The sequence below is a fragment of the Delphinapterus leucas genome, chromosome 15, assembly GCF_059928025.1.
Source record: "Delphinapterus leucas isolate spDelLeu-1000000601 "Yukka" chromosome 15, BTC_Dleu_Yukka2, whole genome shotgun sequence".
Taxonomy (NCBI): Eukaryota; Metazoa; Chordata; class Mammalia; order Artiodactyla; family Monodontidae; genus Delphinapterus; species Delphinapterus leucas.
In genome coordinates this window covers 86,994,786-87,019,029 of record NC_143143.1, presented here as the reverse complement: position 1 = coordinate 87,019,029, position 24,244 = coordinate 86,994,786, and the positions used below count along the sequence as shown (strand labels likewise).

At 51.2% G+C, this 24,244-nt stretch overlaps 2 protein-coding genes and 1 long non-coding RNA gene across 14 annotated transcripts in view; 1 reads left to right on the top strand and 2 right to left on the bottom strand.

The window, feature by feature from the left end:
• On the bottom strand, positions 1–13,587 carry MTG2 (mitochondrial ribosome associated GTPase 2). 7 transcript variants are annotated; one of them, XM_022597738.2, is made up of 8 exons: positions 13,410–13,587; positions 11,013–11,188; positions 6,319–6,543; positions 4,365–4,512; positions 3,009–3,124; positions 2,328–2,546; positions 2,012–2,150; positions 1–1,280 (listed from the first exon to the last, which is right to left on the bottom strand). In XM_022597738.2, exons 3-8 carry the CDS (start codon positions 6,520–6,522, stop codon positions 886–888), a joined length of 1,221 nt encoding a protein of 406 aa, XP_022453446.2. In that variant the 5' UTR covers positions 6,523–6,543; positions 11,013–11,188; positions 13,410–13,587; the 3' UTR covers positions 1–885. The 7 variants fall into 7 exon arrangements, with proteins under 7 accessions (XP_022453446.2, XP_022453447.2, XP_022453440.2 ...); XM_022597739.3 differs by lacking the exon at positions 13,410–13,587 and adding an exon at positions 13,161–13,403 and having other exon boundaries at positions 6,319–10,435; XM_022597732.2 differs by lacking the exon at positions 13,410–13,587 and adding an exon at positions 13,161–13,403.
• Positions 13,297–14,944, top strand: LOC149747525 (uncharacterized). The gene is made up of 2 exons (XR_016387961.1): positions 13,297–13,785; positions 14,791–14,944. It is a non-coding gene; the product is annotated as an uncharacterized LOC149747525 (long non-coding RNA).
• The window catches only part of SS18L1 (SS18L1 subunit of BAF chromatin remodeling complex), a 29,619-nt gene continuing 19,072 nt past the window's right edge, over positions 13,698–24,244 (bottom strand). For 2 of the 6 annotated variants that reach the window (XM_089897141.1, XM_089897142.1), the window contains exons 9-10: positions 19,774–19,893; positions 16,419–18,303 (exon numbers count right to left, since the gene is read on the bottom strand). In XM_089897141.1, coding sequence (XP_089753267.1) covers positions 18,089–18,303; positions 19,774–19,893 — 335 coding nt within the window. In that variant the 3' untranslated portion in view covers positions 16,419–18,088. The other 4 variants (XM_022597730.3, XR_002647975.3, XM_022597728.3 and 1 more) reach the window with 4 other exon arrangements.

Here is a 24,244-nt window from a genome sequence, read left to right as displayed (position 1 = left end):
TCAGATGCATCAGACTTTATTTGGGGGGAAAAAAAGTTCCAGGCCATTTTGCCGGATGAGCAGGCTAGGAGCAGCTGCGCCGTCCTCACGGGGCACCTGCAGTCAGGGGACGCTGGGGGCGCGGGCGCGGCTCCCATCGACACCTAGAAGCACAAACCTGAGACACTGGCTACCCTGGGGGACGGCGCTGCCATGCCCCACCCGCAGTCCGCCGTTAATAACCCGTTCGTGTGTACTAAGCGGGTCAGAAGCCACACGTCCCCGGGTTGGATACCGGGAGCAGTCGTGAAGCTCGGCTCCCAAAGAGCATGGCGCCGTCTGGGACAAGAGGGTGGGTGTCACCCTCACTGCTTCCCTCAGACGGCGGCATCTGAGGATTGCACCTGCTCCTTCACCACTGGGCGCCTGCAAATTCTTTCCCTCCCCCGGCCCTCGCGCAGCAGAGCATCCCCGCCAAACTGCGCTCACGGGGCGTGTTGACAGCCGTGGAATCAAGGGCCCACCTCTGCGACAGCTGCCGCCACCCAAGGGTCCGCAGGGAACACCAGCTCCCATCCACCGTGTGCACTTGGCAGCATCTGGCGACGTGAGGCAGAGTGTGGTCCCTGCTCATCAGGGGCCAATTAACACAGACGAGCCCATCGTAGCATGTCAGTCGCATGCAGGCGGGCGCGGGAAGCACCGGGAACAGACGGGCGGGTGCGTGAGCGTCCGCCGCCCCAAGGTCCCAGGCCCAGGGCAGGGGGGCGCATTGGTGGGGAGCCCTGAGCTGGTGGGAAGGCCGCTGCACCAAGGCCGCTGATTCTTTGGGGCTCCTTCCTTATCTCCAGTCACAGTCAGCCTGCCCAGGCACTGCCCATGCCACCTCCCAGCCTACCACCTCCGCTACCACCGGAGAGGCTGGCGGCCCCGCTCCAGCTCCGCGGCCACGTGGTCATCGTGCAGCTCCTTCAGATGCAGCAGCAGCCCCTCCAGGTTCTCCCCAGTGGCCGCTGACAGGGCGATGGCCTCTCGGCCTAGGCGGGCCTGCAGCTGGGGCAGCCGGGCTCTGGCCTGAGGGAGGTCGACCTTGTTCGCCACGACGGCATGGGGTCTCTCGGACAGGCCTTCCCTGTACTGTTCTAGCTCGTACTTCAGGTCATCCAGCTGCGTCCACGGCTCTGGCACCGAGAGGTCCAGCACGAACAGGAGGAAGGGGCAGCGCTCAATGTGCCTCAGGAAGGTCAAGCCCAGGCCCCGGTTCTGGTGGGCTCCGCGGACAATGCCCGGGATGTCGGCCACTGCGGAGGAGAAGAGCAGACGGTCCAGGAGGGGAACCTGAGACCTCTAAGTTCTGATCCTCTCCTTCCAAGGAACACCTTGCAAGTGAAGTCGTTCAATTTACTGCCTCAGTGATGCATCAGGCCAATTGCCATCTGAGGCATTACAGCTTTCAGCTTTGCTAATGCTTTGAAATATCTGGTTGACAGGCATGATGACAGATCAGTCTAATAAGAACTACTTAACACATTGCAGTCTTTCTGGCTTCAAAAATGATTCAAGAAAGGGGAAAACGGCTTCCTGTACTCTATTAATAATCTGACTACCGATAGAAACGATAGAGTCTTCTGCAAGTATAAAGTGCTACACAAATCACGTCGCCAGCAGGCTATTTTTAATGGGTACATTATCTTCTGGAAAGTTTTCTTCTCTCAAAATGGTACAGGGAAAGCTTTTTAAATCACACGTTGTCCACATGACTGACGGTGCCGAGTTCCCCGTAGATGAAAGAGAAGAATAGAGGCGGTGAAAAGGAATAATTTCCTCAGGTTTGAAATTTAAACTCCAATTCCTGCACTGCCACTAACAGACGCCTGGGGGAGAGGGTGGGAAGCAAACCTAAAGCCTGATTCTGATAAAGAACTACAGTTTTCAAATGAAGAAAACAACGCTACACGCAAGAGTTACATAAGTAAGCATTGCTCTGAACCCCATAGTCGCCCTGACTCTCTGAGAGGCCCTGGCGTCCTACCTGCTATTTGCTGGTGGTCCTCGCAGTGAACAACCCCCACATGCGGGTTCAGGGTGGTGAATGGGTAGGAGGCCACAGTGGGCCTTGCGTTGGAAATGGCCCGGAGAAGCGAGGATTTCCCTGCGTTGGGGAATCCGACCTGGAAGAGAGTGGGGACGGCCAAGGTCGGGGGTCTTGGGTCGGGAACCGGGGACGAGGGACAGCAGGGCTCCTGACGAAGCCAACAGGCTCCGATGGGAGAAAGTGGGCTGCCCGGCCGCCGCCCTCCTGGCATGTCCCCCAGCATCCTCCCGCCGGGGCTTCAGGTGACACCCACCAGCCCAGCGTGTGCCACCGTTTTGAGCTCCAGGAAGAGGACCCGCTCCTGACCCGGCTGTCCGGGGGTACAAGTCGTGGGCGCTCGGTTGCTGTTGGCCAGGAAAAAGCGGTTGCCCTTCCCGCCTGCCCCGCCCAGTGCTGCGATGAACTCATCACCCGGGCGCGAGAGGTCAGCCAGGACTTTGTTTCCCTCCTTCACCAAAGTGCCCACAGGGACCTGAAAAATAACAAGCGCTTATAGGGGCAGCATGAGAAGGGGGGCACAACTAAGCTCCACAAAGGGACAAAGGACCTGGGAAAGGGCCCAGCCCTAAAGGGCTTGAGAGGCTGACTGCACTGCAGGCAAACTGCATAAATGGCTTTTCCCAGCAGTGCGTCTAAAGCATCAGGGTGAACAAAAGCATCTGGAAGACGAGAGTGAAGCTGAAAGCACACACTCTCCACTCACAGGGAGGTGCCCGAGAGGGTAGGTGCGGGCAGATCACGGGGCTGGAGACAGCGGGGGAGACCTGCGGGCCCCTCGCTGTAAATATAATCGTCTCATGACTTTCTGAACAGGTGACACATTCACACGGTATGAAATCAGCACAGAGTCCCCATCCAGGGTTGCTTCATGGAGGACGGGGCCCCTCTGGACCACTCGGCAGGACCTGGGAGCTTGATGGTCCAGATGGCCTACCTGGATGTAGAGGACGGCGCCGCTTCGCCCAAAGCAGTTCTTCCTGCCGCCGGCTCCTCCGTCAAAGCCCTGGTACTGAGACAGGACTGAGGACAGGGACTTGACTTGCCGGTCAACTGGAAGTCAGAGCGAGAAGCGTCATCTCCCTCTGTGTCAAAGGCAGACCCATCTCATGTTGTTAAGTTTCTTTTGTTCAGATTCAGAACGTTAAGAATGCACCTGGGACGGGACTTCCCTGGTGGCACAGTGGTTAAGAATCCACCTGCCAATGCAGGGGACACGGGTTCGAGCCCTGGTCCGGGAAGATCCCACATGTCATGGAGCAACGAAGCCCGTGTGCCACAACTACTGAGCCTGCGCTCTAGAGCCCCTAAGCCACAACTACTGAACCCACGCGCCACAACTACTGAAGTCCAGGTGCCTAGAGCCCATGCTCCGCAACAAGAGAAGCCACTGCAATGAGAAGCCTGCGCACCACAACAAAGAGTAGCCCCTGCTCGCCGCAACTAGAGAAAACCCACGTGCAACCACAAAGACCCAACACAGCCAAAAATAAATAAATAAATAATAAAATAAAAATGAAAAAGAAATCTAAAGAATGCACCTGGGACCATGGAATAAAGTTGTGGCAAAAGTCGCTAAACTAGCAATGTGATTTTTTTTTTTTTTTTTTTGCGGTACGCGGGCCTCTCACTGTTGTGGCCTCTCCCGTTGCGGAGCACAGGCTCTGGACGCACAGGCTCAGCGGCCATGGCTCACGGGCCCAGCCGCTCCGCGGCACGTGGGATCTTCCCGGACCAGGGCACGAACCCGTGTCCCCTGCATCAGCAGGCAGACTCTCAACCACTGCGCCACCAGGGAAGCCCGCAATGTGGTTTTTTGAAAAATTTAATTCCCTGTTTTCTTTCAAAAAATACTACAATTTTCAAACAATTCAAAATTACCCATAATGTCACCATCATCTTGAAAACAGCTGTACTTACTGTGCTGTGAATGGCTACTGAGGGGACCAGTTTGCTAATATTTGTGCTCCGTGTGTGTCAGGGCAATCAGTACCCTTTCAGCACTTGACTGAGATAGTAACAGATTAACCCTTTGACAGACTGTACCAGAATGTTAGACTCCCTGACAGTAAACTGTCTTTGTGTTCCTGAAATAAAAAAAAACAAAACCATCAAAGTTGGTTTTGGGTGGATTATCTAAATGTGAACATCCACATAATTTAATAAAATGATGTCTACAGGTCAATGTTTGAATCCAACTTCCTGTTAGGATAAGAAGGTGAAAACTCCCCACCCCGGAGGTGCGCAGACACAGCACAGCGTGTTTCCCCGGGCTGCCCCTCGGGACACCTGCCTCTCAGGATGACGTGGCCGCCGTAGCCTCCGTCGCCACCATCGGGGCCTCCAAACTCCTTCCGGGGCTCACTGTGGAAGCAGCTCACCCCGTCACCTCCGCGTCCCCCTCGGACAAGCACTCGGCGATGGTCCACAAAATGCCTTTTCTGTAGAGAGCACACAGAGGCCTGTCGTTAACTCTGCAGTCCTCCCAAGGACCAAGCAGTCATTTGTAATGTACCTTTTCTACCCATGACAGGCTTTAAAGTTCGAAGCTAATGATATTAATACTGCTAATCACGCCTAAGATGCAAATATAAGAAAGAGCTCCCACAAGTCACTGCTATTTGTAGGCAAATGTAAATCAACACGCAGAGGTTAAAAGTGCTCAGCGTGGAATACACACCCCAGTCACGAACTCCACGCTAAAAACCTAAATAAAACGCAGTTTAGGAGATACTCCTTAAATAAAGCGTCTTCCCAGCTTTTTCAAGTAGAAACACGCTGTTGAAGTAACAGGTCTTTACTAACGGAGAGCTCTGCTCCTCAGGACGAGAGAATGAGAGTGGCGGTCCCTGGGCCATCATCAGGCTTCCAACTAAGAACAGAAGTCTTCTGTGGCTGACTGAACAGGGCTCCTTTTTTAAATGTGGTAATGCAGACAGAGCCCTTATCAGAGAGCAAGTTTTTCTCTAGGTCCCTAAGAGAGACACAACCTACCTAAAGAATCAGAACTAACTAACCAGGTTAACATATATATATATATATACACACACACACACACACATATATATATATTTTTTTAACATTTATTTATTCGGCTGCGCCAGGTCTTAGCTGTGGCACACGGGATCTCCGTTGTGGCATACGGGATCTTCGTTGCAGCGTGCGGGATCTAGTTCCCTGACCAGGGATCAAACCTGAGCCCCTGCATTGGGAGCGCAGAGCTTTAGCCACCAGGGAAGTCCCCTAACCAGGCTAATATTTAATAAGCGTTTGCTCACAGGACAAGATGTCCAGCTGCCCGAGGTGCCAGGCTGCAGTGTTGAGGACGCCACTCCCAGCCCAGCCGTCCTGTCCCGAGGAGCCCACCCGCTCCCCGCACATGTGCACAGGCTGACGTGGCCGCCCACACGGCCCCTCCGTGGGGACCAGGGCATCTGCATTTCCATCCACTACTCCATAAGCAGATCTTTTTTTAAAGGAAAATAGAGAAATACTTTATGATGCTCTGGCACCACCACATGGAAAAACCATGAATTACTGTCTCAAAAACGCAATGTACAATTTTGAACATAATGGAAATCAACCCCAATGGGAAAAAAGCACAACTAAGGAGTATCATACAGAAGATAAAACTTAAGAGTCAATGTTTACATTCTGGGGAGGAGACAAAACCACGTGAAAACTTGATATATCTGAGTGCACACGCTGACTGCCAAAGTAATTTTCCACAAGAAGTACTGTTTGCCCTATGAGCCTTAATTGGAACCCGCACTTGGGAGGAAACAAAGTGGATTATAAACATGTGTATTCTTGAATTTAATTAAAGATCATTCATGTTTTAAACAGGTTTTGATAAACAGAATAAAAAAACATGTAAGCCTTGGAGAACTATAAAACTAAAGGTATATGTCCCCGGTCCCCACACCCCCATGCCATAAATTAAGAACTATTCACATGTACCTAAGAATATATATAGTACATATCTCAGACACACAGGCTAATGATACATAAGCCCCAGGCACCCTCCTGGCGAAGGGAGCGAACACGGTCATCACTTCTGGCACGCTGGGCACTGCCCCGGGTCCGTTGCAGTTTTAGGCCAGCCCAGTATTTGGTACCCGCAGGCCTTCATCTCACGTCCTCATTTCCAAGGATAAACAAAGACAAGACAACAAGAGCTCAAAACAACGCCCTGTGCCTTCAGAGGGGAAACGGCAGTCAAATTCCTTCAAGGTTAGAAGCCTCACCAGTTTTTTCTCTGAGAGCAGCTTCTTCCTGGGGGGTTCCTGGTGCTTGGTGCAGTCCGCACAGCTGACCGAGAGCAGCCTGGGAGAAGCGTGCTGGGGAAGGAACCGCCCGGGCCTGGGAAACACTCGTGCCAATGGTGTCCAGCACCCCACGCCCTCCAACACCGGCCAGGATCTTGCTGAGAAAAGCCTCGAACGTATCATGGCTCCTTAACAAAAGGCAAACTGGCAAAATAAGACATCTGGTTTAAACCCGAACATGAAACCGAAACTAAAGAGGTGTGAGCATATGGTACAGGAGAATGAGGGTGTTTCTGAAACAAATAAATGAACCAATGAATGACTTTCTTACCTCACTCACCACTTTCCACCCCGAGTCATGCCCTATTAGCCTATATGCTACTTGGAGGGAGTTCCCTGGCGGCCTAGCAGTTGGGACTCTGGGCTTTCACTGCCGGAGGTCCGGGTTCGATCCCTGGTCAGGGAACTGAGATCCCGCAAGCTGCACAGCGCAGCGAAAACAAGTCTCCTTAGCCTATATGCTACTTGGGGGAAAGATCTGTGTACAAAGGATTAAATCATTACATCTCTTGCAACTCTGGAATATACTCCCTATAGAATAGCAAATACCTGCTAAATGAAAATATTAAAAAGGAAATCTCAGCCTCAAATCCAAATTTCTTAAAAATAAAAACACCCATTTACTCAGATGCTATGGTGTTATCCTGCAGTTTAAAATGGTCCAACTGGAACACAGTGGGATATTTCCTATGGGTGCAGTGGGTAAGCCGCCAGACTCTGCACAAGGACCTCTGCCCCTTTCCCCCAGGGTGACCTAGGACGCTTCACTCATCTGGCGACGGACCAGGCTGGGAGGGGCAGGAGGCACGACAGCAGTACCTGGCCCATGTGAAAACTCAGTAAGCGTGAGCTACTTTTCATTAACTAAGAGCTGTTTACACCGCTGCTCGTTCATTAAACAGCTCGTGATAATTATATATCTTGTAGGTGCTGAGGGTCAACGCGAGGAATCTCAGGCCCAGCCCTCCAGGAGACGACAGCCCCTCCCCATCCACTGTTCTGAACATCACCCACTTCCAATGTCCCCGCTTCACAGGCACACGTGTGCCACATAAAAGGAAACCACTGAGGCTTTCCTCCCATTGTTAAGTACGAACTACACATACAGAAGGGATATAAATGTACACGCATTATTTTAAAAATAATCATAAAGCCACCACGTGCGCAACACAGCAGGCGAGGACACAGGGCTCGCCTTTTCCATTGAAGCCCCTCCTGTACCTCCTGCTCCACACCTCCTGACCCTTCTGAAAAGGAAATACTTCCTTGGTGGGAGCTATTCCCTCCGCATGGCACTGAAAAGCTTTGCTTTTTGTTCGGAAACAATCAGGTACAGAAAAGTTCAAAGGAGAGTCCGTGAATCACTTGAGGGTGAGCGGCCGACCTGACACCCAACCCCCAACCCCCGGGACACGGCAGTGTGGCTCCCTGTGGACAGAGGCACCCCCTACGGAACCGGGGGGATGGCCTTTGAAACCGGGCCACCAGCCACGCCCAGACCCCCAGCTTTGGCTAACGGTCCCTAGAGCGGCTCCCACAGCAAAGGGTCCAGCTCAGAACCACGAGCTGCGTTTTGCTGCCACGTCTCTGCAGCCCCTCCCTGACTCTCGTGCCCCCGACACCTGGAAGGTCACAGGCCAGCTGTTCTGCAGCGTGTCGTTTTCCCTCTGACGGACGTCCCTTTGTGACGAGCCGCGGGCAATGCACCTTTGGCAGGAATTTCACACGAGTCAGGGGCCTTGCTCACCCTGCACACGGAGCTCCAGCGCGGGGGGCCCTGCCCGCTTCGCTGCGTCGGGGCGCCCCTCCCTCCCTGTGTAGTTACGAGGACCTCGGGGGAGGTGGCCTGAGACTGTGCAAATCCCGTTCCCCTAAACCGTCCACTGACTCATTTCTAGGGGCTCAGGTTCCTGTTTTATTCAGTTAGCTACACTGTTACTATCATTTACTTCAATGCTCAAATTGTCTCTGGTTTGGGCAGTGGCAGCCCATCCCTTGGCTTTGGTGTCCTTCTGACACGTGCCCCTCAACCTGTGAGCGCTCCCTGCTTCCTGCCACAAAATGTTCCACGCTCACCGGGTACTTTCCCTGGTTGACCCTGAAATCAGCCTTTACTCCAAGGAGCCCTGGTTCTTTTAGTGGAGAATGGTATTTAGAAGGCCACCTGTATGCTGGGGGTGCTCAGGGGTCCTGGGGTGGTGCTGCTCGTGGGTCCTCTCCGTGGACAGAGCAGACGAAGGTAAACGCATCCACACACAACACTCACATCTGTAGTCACTGCTACACCGATCCACCCACAGTTTTAGAGCAGCATCTTTTGAAAACCATGGGTTCACACCTATAATCCCAATTCCAGTTCAACACCATAAGGTTCTAATTTTCTCCTTCTGTCTTTGCAAGTCCATCCTCTGACTGTCAGAGTCCCGGCTCCATTACCCGCAGTATGTTTACTCACCCAACCTCGACAGTAACCAAACCTTCACCACCTGACGTAGGTGCTCTCCCCTTCCACTGGGCCGCCCCTCCATGGGGACACCCTCCTCCTGTTATCTTCCTGTTAATGTATTGTCCTAAATACACCTTTATTTCAGAATGATTTTAGATTTACAGAAAAGGTGATATTCCCATATACATCTTATCCAGTTTCCCCTAATATTAGCATCTTACATGACCAGGGTACACTTGTCAAAACTAAGAAACCAACCCTGCTATGTTATTATTAATTAAACTCAGGATGGCATTTGGATTTCACGTTTCCCTATGAATATCCTTTTTCTGTTCCAAGATCCCACACTGCATTAAGCCCTCTTAAAAGATATTTTTAAAGTGCTAAAAGAAAAAAAGTCCCACCCAGCATTATTACACAGCCTGTGAAAATATCCTTCAGGGAGGGAAGTGAAGTAAGACACGCTGGGTGGTGGGAGACACTGTCTCCACAAGCAGTACCCCAGAAAGAAAATGACACCACAGGGAAACCCCAACCTTTAGGAATGAGGAGACAGCAACAGAGATGGTAAGTATAAAAGACTATTTTCTGGGGACTTTCCTGGTGGCGCAGTGGCTAAGAATCCACCTGCCAGTGCAGGGGACACGGGTTCAATCCCTGGTCTAGGACAATCCCACATGCCGCAGAGCAACTAAGCCCGTGTGCCACAACTACTGAGCCCACGCACCACAACTACTGAAGCCCACGCGCCTAGAGCCCGTGCTCCACAACCAGAGAAGCCACGGCAATGAGAAGCCCACGCACCACAACAAAGAGTAGCCCCCGCTCGCCGCAACTAGAGAAAAGCCCGCGTGCAGCAACGAAGACCCAACGCAGCCAATAAATAAGTAAATGAATAAAAGTACCTATCCTTTAAAAAAAAAAAAAAAAGACTATTTTTTTCCTTGTAAGAGTTTTAAAATATGTATGACTGTAGAAGGAAAATTATAACACTGTCCAGTGGGTTTCCCATGCATGCAGAGGTGACTGCAAGGTTTCCACATTTCTGTGAAGTGGCACAAGTCTTAAGTCTAAGTGGATCATGAAAGGTTAGGTATGTGCATTGTAATCTCCAGAGCAACCACTAAAATGTATTTCAGAGATATATCCAAAGGCCAATAAGTAGATGAAATGGAATGCTAAAAGTCTTTCCGATAACTCAAAAGAAAGGGGACAGCAGAACAAAGAAGAGGGACAAAGGGAAAACAAATAATAAAATGGTACCCTAAACCTAACCATACACGTAACTCAGACTAAACAGACTTCCAGAAAAAGAGCATTTCCTAAGATGAACAAAGGCATCTGATAATGACAAACGGAATTAGTCATCAGGAAGGCCTAACAATTAAAAATGTGCGTGATAGGGCTTCCCTGGTGGCGCAGTGGTTGGGAGTCCGCCTGCCGATGCAGGGCACGCGGGTTCGTGTCCCGGTCTGGGAAGATCCCACATGCCGCGGAGCGGCTGGGCCCGTGAGCCATGGCCGCTGAGCCTGCGCGTCCGGAGCCTGTGCTCCGCAACGGGAGAGGCCACAGCAGTGAGAGGCCCGTGTACTGCAAAAAATAAAATAAAATAAAATAAAATAAAATAAAATAAAAAAGAAGCGGTAAAGCTGCAGAAAATATGACTGTCTCCACAGCAAATTCCATTGAAATCTATAAAACAAAGATTAGAATTAATATACAAAGAAGCAAGGTTTTTGTTTTTGTTTTGTCTTGTTTTTTATAAATTTATTTATTTAATTAATTTATTTTTGGCTGCGTTGGGTCTTCGTTGCTGTGCACAGGTTTTCTCTAGCTGCGGCGAGCGGGGGTCGCTCCTCGTTGCAGTGCGCCGGAAGAAGCAAGGTTATTGGTTACAAGGTTAATTTGCAAAAGTCAACTGTGTTCTTCTATACTAGCAGGAAACTATAAAATGAAATTAAGACAACAATCCCATTTACAGTGACACCAATTACAAAAGCATCTAGCTTAACAATAAGCTTAACAATAAACATTTAAGACCTCTACCTCACTACTGGCAAGATACTGTTCTAAGTGTTTTCCAGGGATTAATGCATTTAGCTCTCATAACAGCCCTGTAAAGAAAGTACAGATGAGGACACAGAGGCAGAGAGGTGAAGTGACTTACCCAAGGTAACAGATCTCTCAGATGGGAGGAGTGGAGTGTGAAAGCAGGGTGTCAAGGGGCAAAACCAACCACCTGATCATCAAAGAAGCACACCCACAGCTCAGTCTGTTGGAGAGCTACGCCATCCGTCCAGGCCGGGTTGAAAACCAAGCTTCTGGGCACTGGTAACACGAAACCTGAAAGCGATCAATCAGAGGTGACGATCAGAAAGCCAACCAGAGACCTGAACTCTGAATCTTGCCTAATGTGGAGTACTCCTCCTTTTTACCTCTTCAGTGTGTTTGGAAAAATCTGCTGAACGCGTGCCGTGGCTCTCCCTTGCCACGTGAACAAGTTCACTTTGGTTTCACATGACTATTTGGTCTTTGTTTTCCTTCTAATGCTTTACCTGCTCTGGCCAATAGCCCCATGTGGCTATTAAGTTTAAATTAACTTAAAAAATTTTAAACGTAAAAATTCAGTCCCTCAGTCACACAAGCCACATTTCAAGTGCTCACAGCCACATGTGGCCAGTGGGTACCACAATGGCCAGCACCCATTAGCACATTTCCACCATTACAGAAAGTTCTACTGGACAGCGCTGGTCTTTATTGTGCAGTGGGAACTCGGATCCCTCCTAGGAGCATCCCTCTTCCTGGGCCCAGCAGAGCAGAGTACAAAAGGTGGGACGGTGGTGAAAGCTGAGGGCCCAGAGTCAATCAGACTTCATGATTACAGGATGGGGGCTTTTAAAAATGCTGGAAAGGCGCTCAATACACGGCAAGGGCTCCACTTTGTTCTGTAAAGTGTTAAGATCAGTTATACTGGTCCATACACATTATTATCTGCCAGGAGCCTCTAAGATCCTCCTACGGAAATTTTTATTTTTGTTTTTTTTTTTTGCGGTATGCGGGCCTCTCACTGTTGTGGCCTCTCCCGTTGCGGAGCACAGGCTCCGGACGCGCAGGCTCAGCGGCCATGGCTCACGGGCCCAGCCGCTCCGCGGCACGCGGGATCCTCCCGGACCGGGGCACGAACCCGTGTCCCCTGCATCGGCAGGTGGACTCTCAACCACTGCCCCACCAGGGAAGCCCGGGAATTTTAAATTTTATTCCATGGGAATTCCCCGGCGGTCCAGTGGTCAGGACTCTGTGCTCTCACTGCCGAGGGCCCAGGTTCAATCCCTGGTCAGGGAACTAAGACCCCCCAAGCTGCTCGGCCAAAAACAAACAAACAAAAATCCCTTACAACCACCCTGTGAGGGGTGACAGTGCATGCTGGCTTTTTTCCACCTGCTTTTCTAGACCCCTTTTCCACCTGCTCCGTTTCAGAAGCCTACCCTCCATGACCACTCTCAGCTACCTTGCCGTGGGGCGGAGGCTGCAGGGAGGCGCAGGAGGGCTGGATCCCGACTGAAGGTCGACCTCCAGCCAAGGAAGCCCCGTCTATGCTGCTCTCTGCTGGTCCTGGTAACTGGGGTGTCCCCTTATCCTGGGGTGTCCAGGAGCAGAAGCAACTCCACTGTTACTACCGCGTGATAAAAACACTAACGCTGCTGTTTCCCTGCACACTCCGCTTTAAACTGGGCCTTTACAAACCCTCCTTAAAGTATCCTAAAGAGATGGTGCCATACCTTCTGACCCTTACATTTTTTATGCCGTTTTGTTTTGTTTACCACGCTGCCCGGCATGCGGGGTCTCAGTTCCCCGACCGGGGATCGAACGGTGCCCCCTGCAGTGGAAGCGCGGAGTCTTAACGGCTGGACCGCCAGGGAAGAAGCCCCTTTACGCCCACTCTTAAAGCAGTGGAGGCTGAGACTCAGTCTCTCGCGTGCCCAACAGTGTCCTCGCTGCCTGTATTTCACAGCAGGGTTCTTCAAATCAGGGATGTGTACGCGACCACCATCCAAGGAAACCGAGGCAAGGGTCATTTTAAAAGAATCAGTTTTGTGCTCCTTAACTGTGGACACGTTTTCTCTGCTAAAGCATATCTGCCTGGGAACCGACTTGCGTTGAAAAGCGTGATCTCCTTTCCGCTCGTGTCGTGAGAAGGGCCCTCTACAGAAGGAAGCCCCCTCCAGGGAGCTGGCCCGAAGGACACGCCTCCCTCCTCCCGACAGGCCCGCGAGCAGGACAGACCCCGGTGTCCACAGCGGCGCGGACGGCGTACCCGGTGCCGGCCCAGCCCGCCCAGAGCGCCCTCGCAGGAGGACGCCGCTCCTGTGCGAACGCTCACGCTGTTCGGTGCAACCGCGCGCCACGGCAGGTACAGAGCAACATCCGGAAGGAACCGTTTCACACTCAGGACCTCGACCCAAGGGAGTCTCCGGGCCACCCGAGCACGCCCAGGCGCGCTGAGGGGAAGCCGGAAGCCCGGGCCGTGGACGCGAGGGCGACCCCGGCCGCTATTCGAACTCACCACTCCAGACGGCACGCCACTTCCGGGGCCGGCTCCAGGAGTCACTTCCGGGGCGGGTCCCGCCTGCGCAGGACTCCCCAGCGCGCATGTGCGGCGCGGGAGGGGTTGGGAGGGGGGGAAAAAAAAGGAGCTGCTCGCGTCTGCGCAGAGGTGAGCGTGGTCTCCGGCGTGGGGAGCGGGGGCACCTCAGGACCCGGGGACCCGGGGACGCAGGGATCCCGGGCCCGGCAGCCGTCTCCCCGCCGGGGCTTCCGGTTCCCCATCACCTCACGGAAACTCAGTCTCCAGGACGGTTCTCGAAGAGCCAGTTTATTAATTACAACAAAGGCATAAACAACTTAGACGCCAAAGTCCGGCTGAGGAGAGAAACGGACGGGTGAGGATGGTTGTCCGGGAACGGGCTGTGCTCACGGACGAGACGGCGTGACCTGGTCAGTCAGGGCTGGGAAGTCACACGGAAACGCCCTCCTCTCGGTCCGAGTGTGAGCGGCCGCCCCGCACGGACCGCCGAGGCCCGGCTGCGGCTGCGGGCGCGCGAGGGATGCTCGGGCCGGAGGCGGCGGGGCCAGCCGGCGGCCTGGGCGCTGTCGGCACCTCCGCGGGCCGCGCCGGTCACCGCTCGAGGCCCGCCCCGCCCGGGGCTCGGCCGTGGCAACTCGGCGGCACTGACCGCACCGCGCGAGCGACTCTCGGGCCTAAGCGTCTGCAGACATTCGTGTTGCGGAAGAGGAGACACAAAACAGTGAACGAAAACGAGCTGCTGGCGTCACTTTCCCCACAATAGTACATAAAAACGGACAGCACGTTAAATAAACATTTTGTTATTAATCATTAAATATATGAACACCGACAATCATGTATAAATTAGGAAATAGATGTACAAACTATTTCACAAAGTGCTTTTAAAAATATATACACAACATTCAAGAAATTCTTAATGTAAGACATTTCAGATTGAAGTTTCGGGGTAAGTTTTTTTAAGTGTCCTTTTCCTTCAAAAAGTATTAATACAGCACTTAAAACAAACAAACACACACACACAGACACATAAAAGGCATATTCCCAGATTGGCAAGGAATAAAAATAAACTATTTTCACAGTTCTCTGAAATGCTTAACATTTTCAACGGGAAAATTTAATCCCCGACTGAGTTTGCAAATTCTATGAAAATTGTCAGGAAAGAACAGGACAAAATCAAGGGAAATGACTCCCTAAATGAAATTACTAATGTGTGTCATTTAGCGGTTAAGGACTCTCATTTCAATAATTTAATACAGAGATGTATTTTTAAGCCCTTACCAGCGTTAAGGGTTTTTAAAAACCCGTATGTCTACAAAATAAACACTTCTATCCCAATGCATGTGTGATTCTGTCTCCACAGAGGAGGGGAGAAGGTCCTAGAACAGGACTTCTACTCGACCCGCCCCTTCTTTCCTCTGAGCCTTAGTGCTTCATCTGCAAAACAGCAACAAGTAATCGCCACCATATTCCCAGGGTGGACTGGGAATTATTCATTCCAGTAAAAACACGTCGAAGATGTCTTCTACACTGTAAAGTATTCAATTCTGGATAAAGAACTACTTTCAATTTAAGACTTAATAAAACATCACCTTCAGTAGACCTGATATATGAAGAACTGGATATATTTTTATTTTCTTGGTTGTCTTGGAAATATGTCAGCATTTATCCAAAGATGTTTTTAAAGCGGTCATAATAAATATGGGTATTGTTATCCAGGTAAGAGTTGATAAAATGTCCTTATGACTTATTAGTGAAATGTAGAATTTTTCCTTTGCCCTGACTTTTCCACATGAGCTGTCTTTAATGTCTGCACAGAATTTAAATGGCATTTAATGTCCTAGGAATGTAAAAATTACTCAAATTTCTCTCCATAAGAGCTTTCCTTCTCATTAGGAAGAACACAGTAGAATCAGTGGTGTTCTTTTTAAAAATAAGATGTGAATTTCAGATATCCCTAAAAGAAAAGGAAAGCTTTCTTGGAGATGTGAATAAGTAGGTCCTGGAAGAAGTGGTATAAAATAAACAACTTGCCAACAGTTTGGAAAATTTGGTGTCAATATTTTAAATTATAACTTTGGAATTGAGCATATTAAATATTAAAATTCCAGAAATGACCATCAGATAAACAAGGGCCAAAGCCAAAGTAATTCCAGAGACTACCTTCTCTTTCTTTCAGCAATACCACTCTCCCTGGGTAAGGCTAATCATTCATTGCCTTCATGGATTCCTATTTATTTAGAACATAGTCATTGATCCCTCTTTACTTTTTAATACAAAAACATACAACTTTTTGGATAAACACAATTGGTGAGAGACACAGGTAACGAGTGAGCTCTGAAAATAACGGTTCACAGCATCTCCAAATGAGGCTTAGTCATCCTTTCCATCGTGTAACAGAAACTGACGCAAATCACAGAAGATGCCTCCCACCCCCCCCCACCCCCCCATCGAGGCACAGGAAGAGGCTGCCATCCAGGGGCTGTGCACACGTGTCCAGCTGCGGTGCGGACAGTGAAAGACAAGTTTACAACCCACGGTACGGCAGTGCATGAGGAGTGTCAGACCTAAGGTCTGTTTATACAAGTACGTGGACTATGGCCTCTTGTAGGTATGTCCCATCACTGGGCACAGAACACTCTGATGACAAAAGGACCCCTAAAGCTAGCTAGAAACACTGCGGGGGGGGGGGGAGGCGGACAAAAAGGGACAACCTCTCCGTTGTATGGACATACAATACTATACACAGCACCAAATATGTCACACCATCAAAGCGCTGTCTTGCACCAGCGGTGCACGCTCGGCGTCCTACCCCACGTGAAACGTGCACGCTTCGCATGCAGACGCTGCGTGGGGTGAAGGGGCAGCCCGCAGGTCACAGCTCATCAGAACTGTCACTGGCCTGTCCATCCCAGACAGACATGCCGCTGCAAGCCTCCATAAGAATGTTTGTCCTTTACTGCTGGTAATTTCCGTACTGGCCCTGCAAGAGACCAAGACACAGATTACACCCCAACAGTCCTGCATAAGAGGGTCCACGCCCAAGGGTAAGACAGACTCCCGCCCCCCCGCCAACACCCAGGACGGGAGGTGGAGGGAACATAAAAGGCAAGCGACCAAACAGCCTCTGCCTGTTTCCACGAGGCAGCCAGATAAGCGGCCTTCCAGAAGCCACTCTCCAGGCTGCAGCTACTGATTTAGGTCAGAGGGTGGAGAGGCTCGTTCACCCAGCCACACAGCAGCTCACTGTGCTGGGCCTGGTCCAGGTGCCTCAAGTCACGTCCCCACCCTGAGCCTGCCGTGAACAGGTCTGTGACGGGCTCCCCCAGCCACAAACGACATTGGCACCACTTCCGGCACACTCAGGGGAACATTCCACACTGCTCTCTTCAAGGTCAAAAAGGTTTTCTTCTTAATTACCCTGCCCTGGGCTTGTTTACTCGTGTTGAAAACTCATCCTCTAAGTATGACTGGTTCATGATCTCTCTTTAGAGAGCAGGGTGAGAAGCATTTAAAAGAATAAAATACAGGACCTTACCTATTCAGGTACCTGAGAAAAACACCCATCATCCATGTGGTGCCTTGAGATTTCATTAGCCGTGTAAACGGTCATTAGTGCCTGTGACCCAGCACAAAAGGCCACCGATGGACAATCAGCCCTTGCAAGGGGCTCTCTTCAAAGGAGGTTCCAAAGATGCCCAGGATAAGTCTCCTCCCGCCCCACTGCCCTGCTCCTGCCCTGAGCTGCAGACGCCAAGGCTCCTCCTGACCGACTCGCATGAGACACACCTGCACGGCTGCGTCCCGAGGCTGGCTCACCCTCATCCTCACGTCCTGGCCCCGTGGCACCTCCGCTGAGAGGCCCCCGGACACTTACATTCACCCCTCATGGGTTTCTCTCCCACCAGGAGGGGCCGACATCCATCATCTACCGCCCTTCTCCTCCACGCCTCCAGGTGGAAGTCAGAGGCATCTGAAGTTAAGCTTGATTTTCTCTCCACAGCCCTCTGCACCCCGAGAAATGGCAACTGCCTCAAGCAGCCCAGGCTGAAATCCCTGGGGCCGCCCCGACCCGCCTCTCCTACACGCCCCACGTCCAGTCCACCAGCAAATCCCGCTGGCACCACCTCTGAGAGCACCTAGAGTCCCGGAGCCTCTCACCTCTCTCCAGCAGCCACCGTGCTGTCACCAAAGGCTCCGACGGCCTCCAGGGCCCCACCCAACGCAGAGCAGATCCTCGTCAGGTGGGCGAGGCCTCCCTGCCGTCCTGGGAGCCTGAGCGGCTCTGCTCAGGTCTGATGGCCTCGCTGTCGCCCGAGAGAGGGCCTCCCCGACCTGGTCTACGCCAGCCCTGCCACCCGTCGTTCTGTCCCTTTGCCCTCTGGGTCCTCTTCCCAGAACTACCTGCCGCTGCTCCATCCCGGCGCCAACAGCGCCCGGCTGTGTCAGGCGAGATACAAGCTCTAGAATCTGCCTAGTCGCCGGGGCCCCCAAGCGCGCACCAGACACCCGACGCTGCTAGGCACGCGGGAAACACCCGAGGTGTGAAAGGACAAGGACACAGAGCCAGCTGTGTCTGACCGAAGAGGTAATTTTTAAAAACCTTACAGGCTCAGAGAATTAACGTTCTGGAGGGACCTTGGGTGCCAGTTCACCCTGTGTTATTGTTTCTCTTGACGACCGGGGAAACCTTCGTCACGTCTGACGCACGCGGGGGCTGCGAGTCTGGAAACGGGCAGAAGGCTTGCCTGCTCGTAGCCGTAAGGCCGCTGCTGCTGGGCGGACGGGCCCGTCTGAGACGCTCGGTAGCTTCCGTACTGCTGGCCTTGTCCCTGCTGGTAGCTGGAGTACTGCGAGGGGGCGCCCTGGGCAGGCCCTAGAACACACGCGGGAGCCGTGAGACCACCCCATGCCCCCGTCCGCCCGAGCCCCTGACTCTGGCACCCGTTCTCCCTCCACATTAAGCCCGTGCAGTGAAAGCGCCACAGCTGGAGGCTGCGCGGAGTCCCGCGTGGTTCGCAGCTGTGCTCCCACCGCCACCCGGACGGAGCCTGGGGGCCACTCTCAGTGCCCCGGACCCGCTTCCTGGGACCAGCTTACACTGGTCACGGTGGTCACCGTAAACACGGGAGTCAAACACACAGCAAATGGTGAAAACACGCGAGAGACGGTAATTGTGCCTCCGGAGCCTAAGTAGATGGTTTAGGAGAAACTGACAAAGGCCGAGTGTTCTTTCCAAAATTGGCTGTTTCTAGGGCTGGGGCAGGGGAAACACTGTGGTCCCAGAAAGAAGAAAGTGCTCTAAACCAAAAGGATGGGGCACGTCCAAGGGCCACAGCCACCAACCTGAGCTCCCAAGAGGCAGAGCTGAGACGGTTGGAACAATAAAATAAAGAAGTTTGGATCGTAACTCAATGTGTAAAATCAATACCCGTGAGCACCTACCAATATAAATAAACGATCAATAACTAAGTGAATGGAGGAGAAGAGACCCATCTTCCCTACAGAAGAATTCCAAATAATCTATGTAGACCAGCGGTCCCCAATCTTTTTGGCACCAGGGACTGGTTTCATGGAAGACAATTTTTCCACGGACGGGGAGGGGGGATGGCTCAGGCGGTGATGTGAGCGCTGGGGAGCGGCAGATGAAGCCTCGCTCACTCGCCCACCGCTCACCTCCTGCTGTGCGGCCTGGTTCCTAACCGGCGCGGACCGGTACTGGTCCGAGGCCCGGGAGTTGGGGACCCCTGATGTACACAGTGCCCCCTCGAGTGGGGCTGGACCCAGTGATGTCAGAGTCTGGAGGAGGAGAGGGAAGGAAGCCCGACACTGCGGAGGCCTGGCAGACGCCCTTGACCATGTGACCAAGGCCAGACTCAACGGAGGCAAGTCATGCCCACAGGAGGGGACGCAAAGGCACTTCGCCATGGTCTTCTTTCCAGAACCCAGGCCAGACAGACCCAACCTGAGGGGGCGTCTAGGCAGTGCCCGCCCAGCCCTCCTCAAAAGTGCCAAGGTCAAGAGGGATGAGGAAAGTCTGAGGAACTTTCGCAGCCCAAGGAGCTGCGGGGCTGACGTCATGTGGGATCCTGGCCTGGTCCCGGACAGAGAAGGACATGCAGGAGAGCCAGTGAGATCCGAAGAAACTGGCTCAGTCCACGTCCATGCACCAACCTTGGTTTCTTAGCTGTGACCACAGGGCCCCGGTAATGGACGAGGTTAACCATGGGGGGACTCTCAGCTTTCCTCACAGCTTTTCCAGAAATCTACAACTGTTCCAAAATAAGAAGCCTGCTGGGCGCCCACCGAATGACCGCGTTCCTGTGATGGCCCCCCCACCGCTTACCATAGCCTTGCTGCTGCCCGGGGTAGCTCTGCTGGTTGGGGTACTGCTGCTGGGAGTACGTCTGCTGCTGGGCTGTGCCCTGCTGGTACCCCGCCTGCTGCTGGCTGTACTGTGAGTTTCCTGCAGAGGGAAGGAGACATGAGCTCATTTCCAGAGAGCAATGGCAGCTCCGCTGTCCCTCGAGGCACGGGCAGCTTTGGGTTCCCTAGACCGAGTCCACTGCTCCAGTACCTCTTCTTTTCCACAACAATTCAAATTATTTTATTTTATTGGGTTGGCCAAAAAGCTCCTTCAGTTTTTAAGTAAAAATAAAACACAGTTTTCATTTTCACCAAGAACTTTATAGAACAACGTATTCACCGTTTTGTTCCACTACCTTCCGCCATTTTCCAGGTAACTCCATAATTCCATCTTCCCAAAACTTTTCATCCTTTTGAGCAAAGAACTGTTCCAGGTGCCTTTTACCGTCTTCCAGGGAATTGACACTTTTTCCATTAAGGGAATTCTATAAAGACCGAAAAAAATGGAAATCCAAAGGTGCAATGTCTGGTGAATACGGCGGATGAATCAGAACTTCCCAGCCAAGCTGTAACAGTTTTTGCCTGGTCATCAAAGAAACATGGGGTCTTGCCTTATCCTGATGGAAGATTATGCGTTTTCTGCTGACTAATTCTGGACGCTTTTCGTCGAGTGCTGCTTCCAGTTGGTCTAACTGGGAGCAGTACTTGTTGGAATTAATCATTTGGTTTTCTGGAAGGAGCTCGTAATAGAGGACTCCCTTCCAGTCCCACCATATACACAACTTCACCTTCTTTGGATGAAGACCATCCTTTGGTGTGGTTGGTGGTGGTTCATTTCGCTTGCCCCCTTATCTTCTTCTGTTCCACATTATTGTACAGTATCCGCTTTCCATCGCCCGTCACAACTTGTTTTAAAAACGGAACATTTTGGTTACGTTTAAGTAGAGAATCACAAGAGGAAATACAGTCAAGAAGGTTTTTTTTGCTTAACTCATGTGTGGAACACAAACATCAAAGCGGTGAATGTAACCAAGCTGGTGCAAATGATCTACAGAGCTTGATTTGTATATTTTGAGCATGTCAGCTGTCTCCCGCGTGGTACAACGTTGATTGCTCTCAATTAATGTCTTGATTTGATCGCTATCAACTTCAACTGGTCTACCCGACCATGGGGCATCATCCAGCGAGAAATCTCCACATGAAACTTCGCAAAGCACTTTTGACACGTTGGATCAGTCACAGCACCTTCTCCATACAATGCACAAATCTTTTTTTGCATTCTGGTTGCAATTTTACCTTTCTTGAAATAATAAAGCATAACAGGCCAAAAATGTTGCTTTTTTTTCTTCCATCTTCAATATTAAAATGGCTACACAAAGATTCACCAGTTTTGATTTTTTTTTTATTTTGTTTTGTTTTGTTTTGTTTTGTTTTCCGGTACGCGGGCCTCTCACTGCTGTGGCCTCTCCCATCGCAGAGCACAGGCTATGGACGCGCAGGCTCAGCGGATATGGCTCACAGGCCCAGCCGCTCCGCGGCACGTGGGATCTTCCCGGACCGGGGCACGAACCCGCGTCCCCTGCATCGGCAGGCGGACTCTCAACCACTGCGCCACCAGGGAAGCCCTGATTTTTTTTTTTTAAATGCACAGGTATGGCAGTTGTCACGTACAATCTAACAAAATTGTTTCAAATGAAGTTAAAGACAGCTAAGCGCTACTAGAGCCATCTTACAGGGAAACCGAATGAACTCTTTGGCCAATACAATACTTTCTCTTACCGTCTTATAGAAATACAAATATATCGCCAAAGTGAAGAGGTTAATGCAATTAAGACAAAGACCAATACCAGTGTTGTAGGTAAACTGTGTCCCCCAAAAGAGCTGTTGAGGTCCTGACCCCAGGAACCTGTGGCCTTATTTGGAAATAGGGTCTTTGCAGATGTAATTAGTTAAAGGGAGGTCATACAAGGTTAGGGTGGGCCCTAATCCAGTGGATGATGTCCTTCTAAGAAGAAGGAGATCTGGACACAGACACAGGGAAAAGCTGTATGATCCCCACAGTTCAAAGGGACCCCAGAAGTTTTGGGACACCCTCGTCTTATTGGCAAACATGCAAGCCAGGGTTCCAGCTCAGACCTGTGATGTGTTTTCCTGTGACTTTATGAACGAAAAGAGGCAGACATTTGCCCTTGTGTTCTGCATCTATATGTGGGTACAGTCCCAGAGATGTTTTAGGTTCACTTACTTTTTCTTTTCTCAGAGAAAATGGCTTAATTCTCACTTTCAAAACTCTAACTAGCCAGCCAGCACCCGTGCTAAAAGCCTCATTTTGGAAGAAAGCTCATGGTAAGAAAATAACTTGGGAGAGCAGTAAACGTATTACCAAATAATTACCAACAGTTAAGAGGGAGTATTGGGGACTTCCCTGGTGGCGCAGGGGTTAAGAATCCACCTGCCAATGCAGGGGACACGGGTTCAAGCCCTGGTCCGGGAAGATCCCACATGCCGCGGAGCAACTAAGCCCGTGTGCCACAACTACTGAGCCTGCGCTCTAGAGCCGGCGAGCCACAACTGCTGAGCCCACGTGCCGCAACTACTGAAGCCTGCGTGCCTAGAGCCCATGCTCCGCAACAGGAGAGGCAACCGCAGTGAGAAGCCCGCGCACCGCAACGAAGAGTAGCCCCCACTCGCCGCAACTAGAGAAAGCCCACGCACAGCAAAGACCCAATGCAGCCAAAAATAAATACATAAAATAAATAAATTTTTTAAAAAAGAGGGAGTATTAACAACCATTTAAAAATCTTTCTACATGTGTAATGGAAAAGAACCTAAAAAAAGAATATATATATAGTCTGTGTGTGTGTGTGTGTATAACTGAATCACTTTGCTGTACAGCTGAAACACAACACTGTAAATCAACTATATTTAAATAAAACTTTAAAAATAAATAAATAAAAATCTTGCTACGAAGTCTTCCTAATGCAGGTCTTAAGAGTTTTAGATTGGTGTAGAGACTAAATTCCATTCTGTTTTCAAAACACCTTTATAAGAAGACCAATTTAAGTTTAGTTTCATCGTTTTTTTCAAAACCACAGTGTCTGGCCTTTAACCGCAGAGTGTGGGTCTTTCTCTGCATGAGACCCTGTCCTCTAGCAGGAGCAGGCGGGGCGAGGGGACCCGGGGTGTTTACCCCCTGTGGCGCCAGACAGCCTGGAAAGGAGGGCTGCTTGTGGTTTTCTTGTTCTTGTCTCTGTTTTTAGTTAATTAAGTTTTTCATAGATTTTTTTTCATTTAAAAAATTTTTATTTTATTGTTTATTTATTTATTTTTGGCTGCGTTGGGTCCTCGTTGCTGCGCGCGGGCTTTCTCTAGTGGCGGCAAGCAGGGGCTACTCTTCGTTGTGGTGCACGGGCTTCTCACTGCAGTGGTTTCTCTTGTTGCGAAGCACGGGCTCTAGGCACATGGGCTTCAGTAGTTGTGGCTCACGGGCTCTAGAGCGCAGGCTCAGTAGTTGTGGCACGTGGGTTCAGTAGTTGTGGCATGCAGTCTCAGTAGTTGTGGCACACAGGCTCAGTAGTTGTGGCACGTGGGCTCAGTAGTTGTGGTGCGTGGGCTCTAGATCGCAGGCTTAGTAGTTGTGGTGCACGGGCTTAGTTGCTCCGCACCATGTGGGATCTTCCCGGACCAGGGCTCGAACCCGTGTCTCCTGCATTGGCAGACGGATTCTTAACCACTGCACCAACCAGGGAAGTCCAGTAAAATGTAAGTATTTTAAAACTGGGATCCTGATAACGTACATTTTAAAATAACAGCTTTATTGAGAGCGAATTCATGTAGAAAGGCTTAAAACCCCATAAGGAAGTTCAATTTCCAGCTGCGCAGAACAATGAAGGAACACACACTCTACAGCGCAGGAGCTCTTCTCCAGGGTGGGCTCTGAGGAATCTGCTGGGTTTTCTGATTGGTCATCATCTAAGGAAACACCTTGACAGCTGCTCCCTCCTCACAACCATGACCGGTCCCAGCAACAATGGCCGATGGGACGGCCGATGGCCGAGGAGGCGTCAGTGACCAGTGGAGACCCAGGTTCACTGTCTTTGTGAGGAATGCGTCGGAGAAATTCATCAGAGACTTGGCAGGTTTTCTCCAGGGTTTGAGTTTTGGGGTCAGTCTGCATATTCTCGTGTCTTACAGCCCCTTTTCTCTTTCTAGGATAACGGGTAAAGGAGTTAATTCACAGCAGCAGCAGCCGTGGCCTAGACACAGCAGGTGTGCAGGGGGTGAGAACCCAACGCAACTCTCACGCACCCAGAAAAACCTTCTCTTGACCTGGAGCCAAATCCCAGTAGAAGATGGACCTGTATGGACAACTCTGAAAGGAGAGAGGCAGGACTTCTTTGAACAAGCCTGAGCGATTCTCAGGAGGGTTTCGTGGGAGCAGCAGAGCTGGG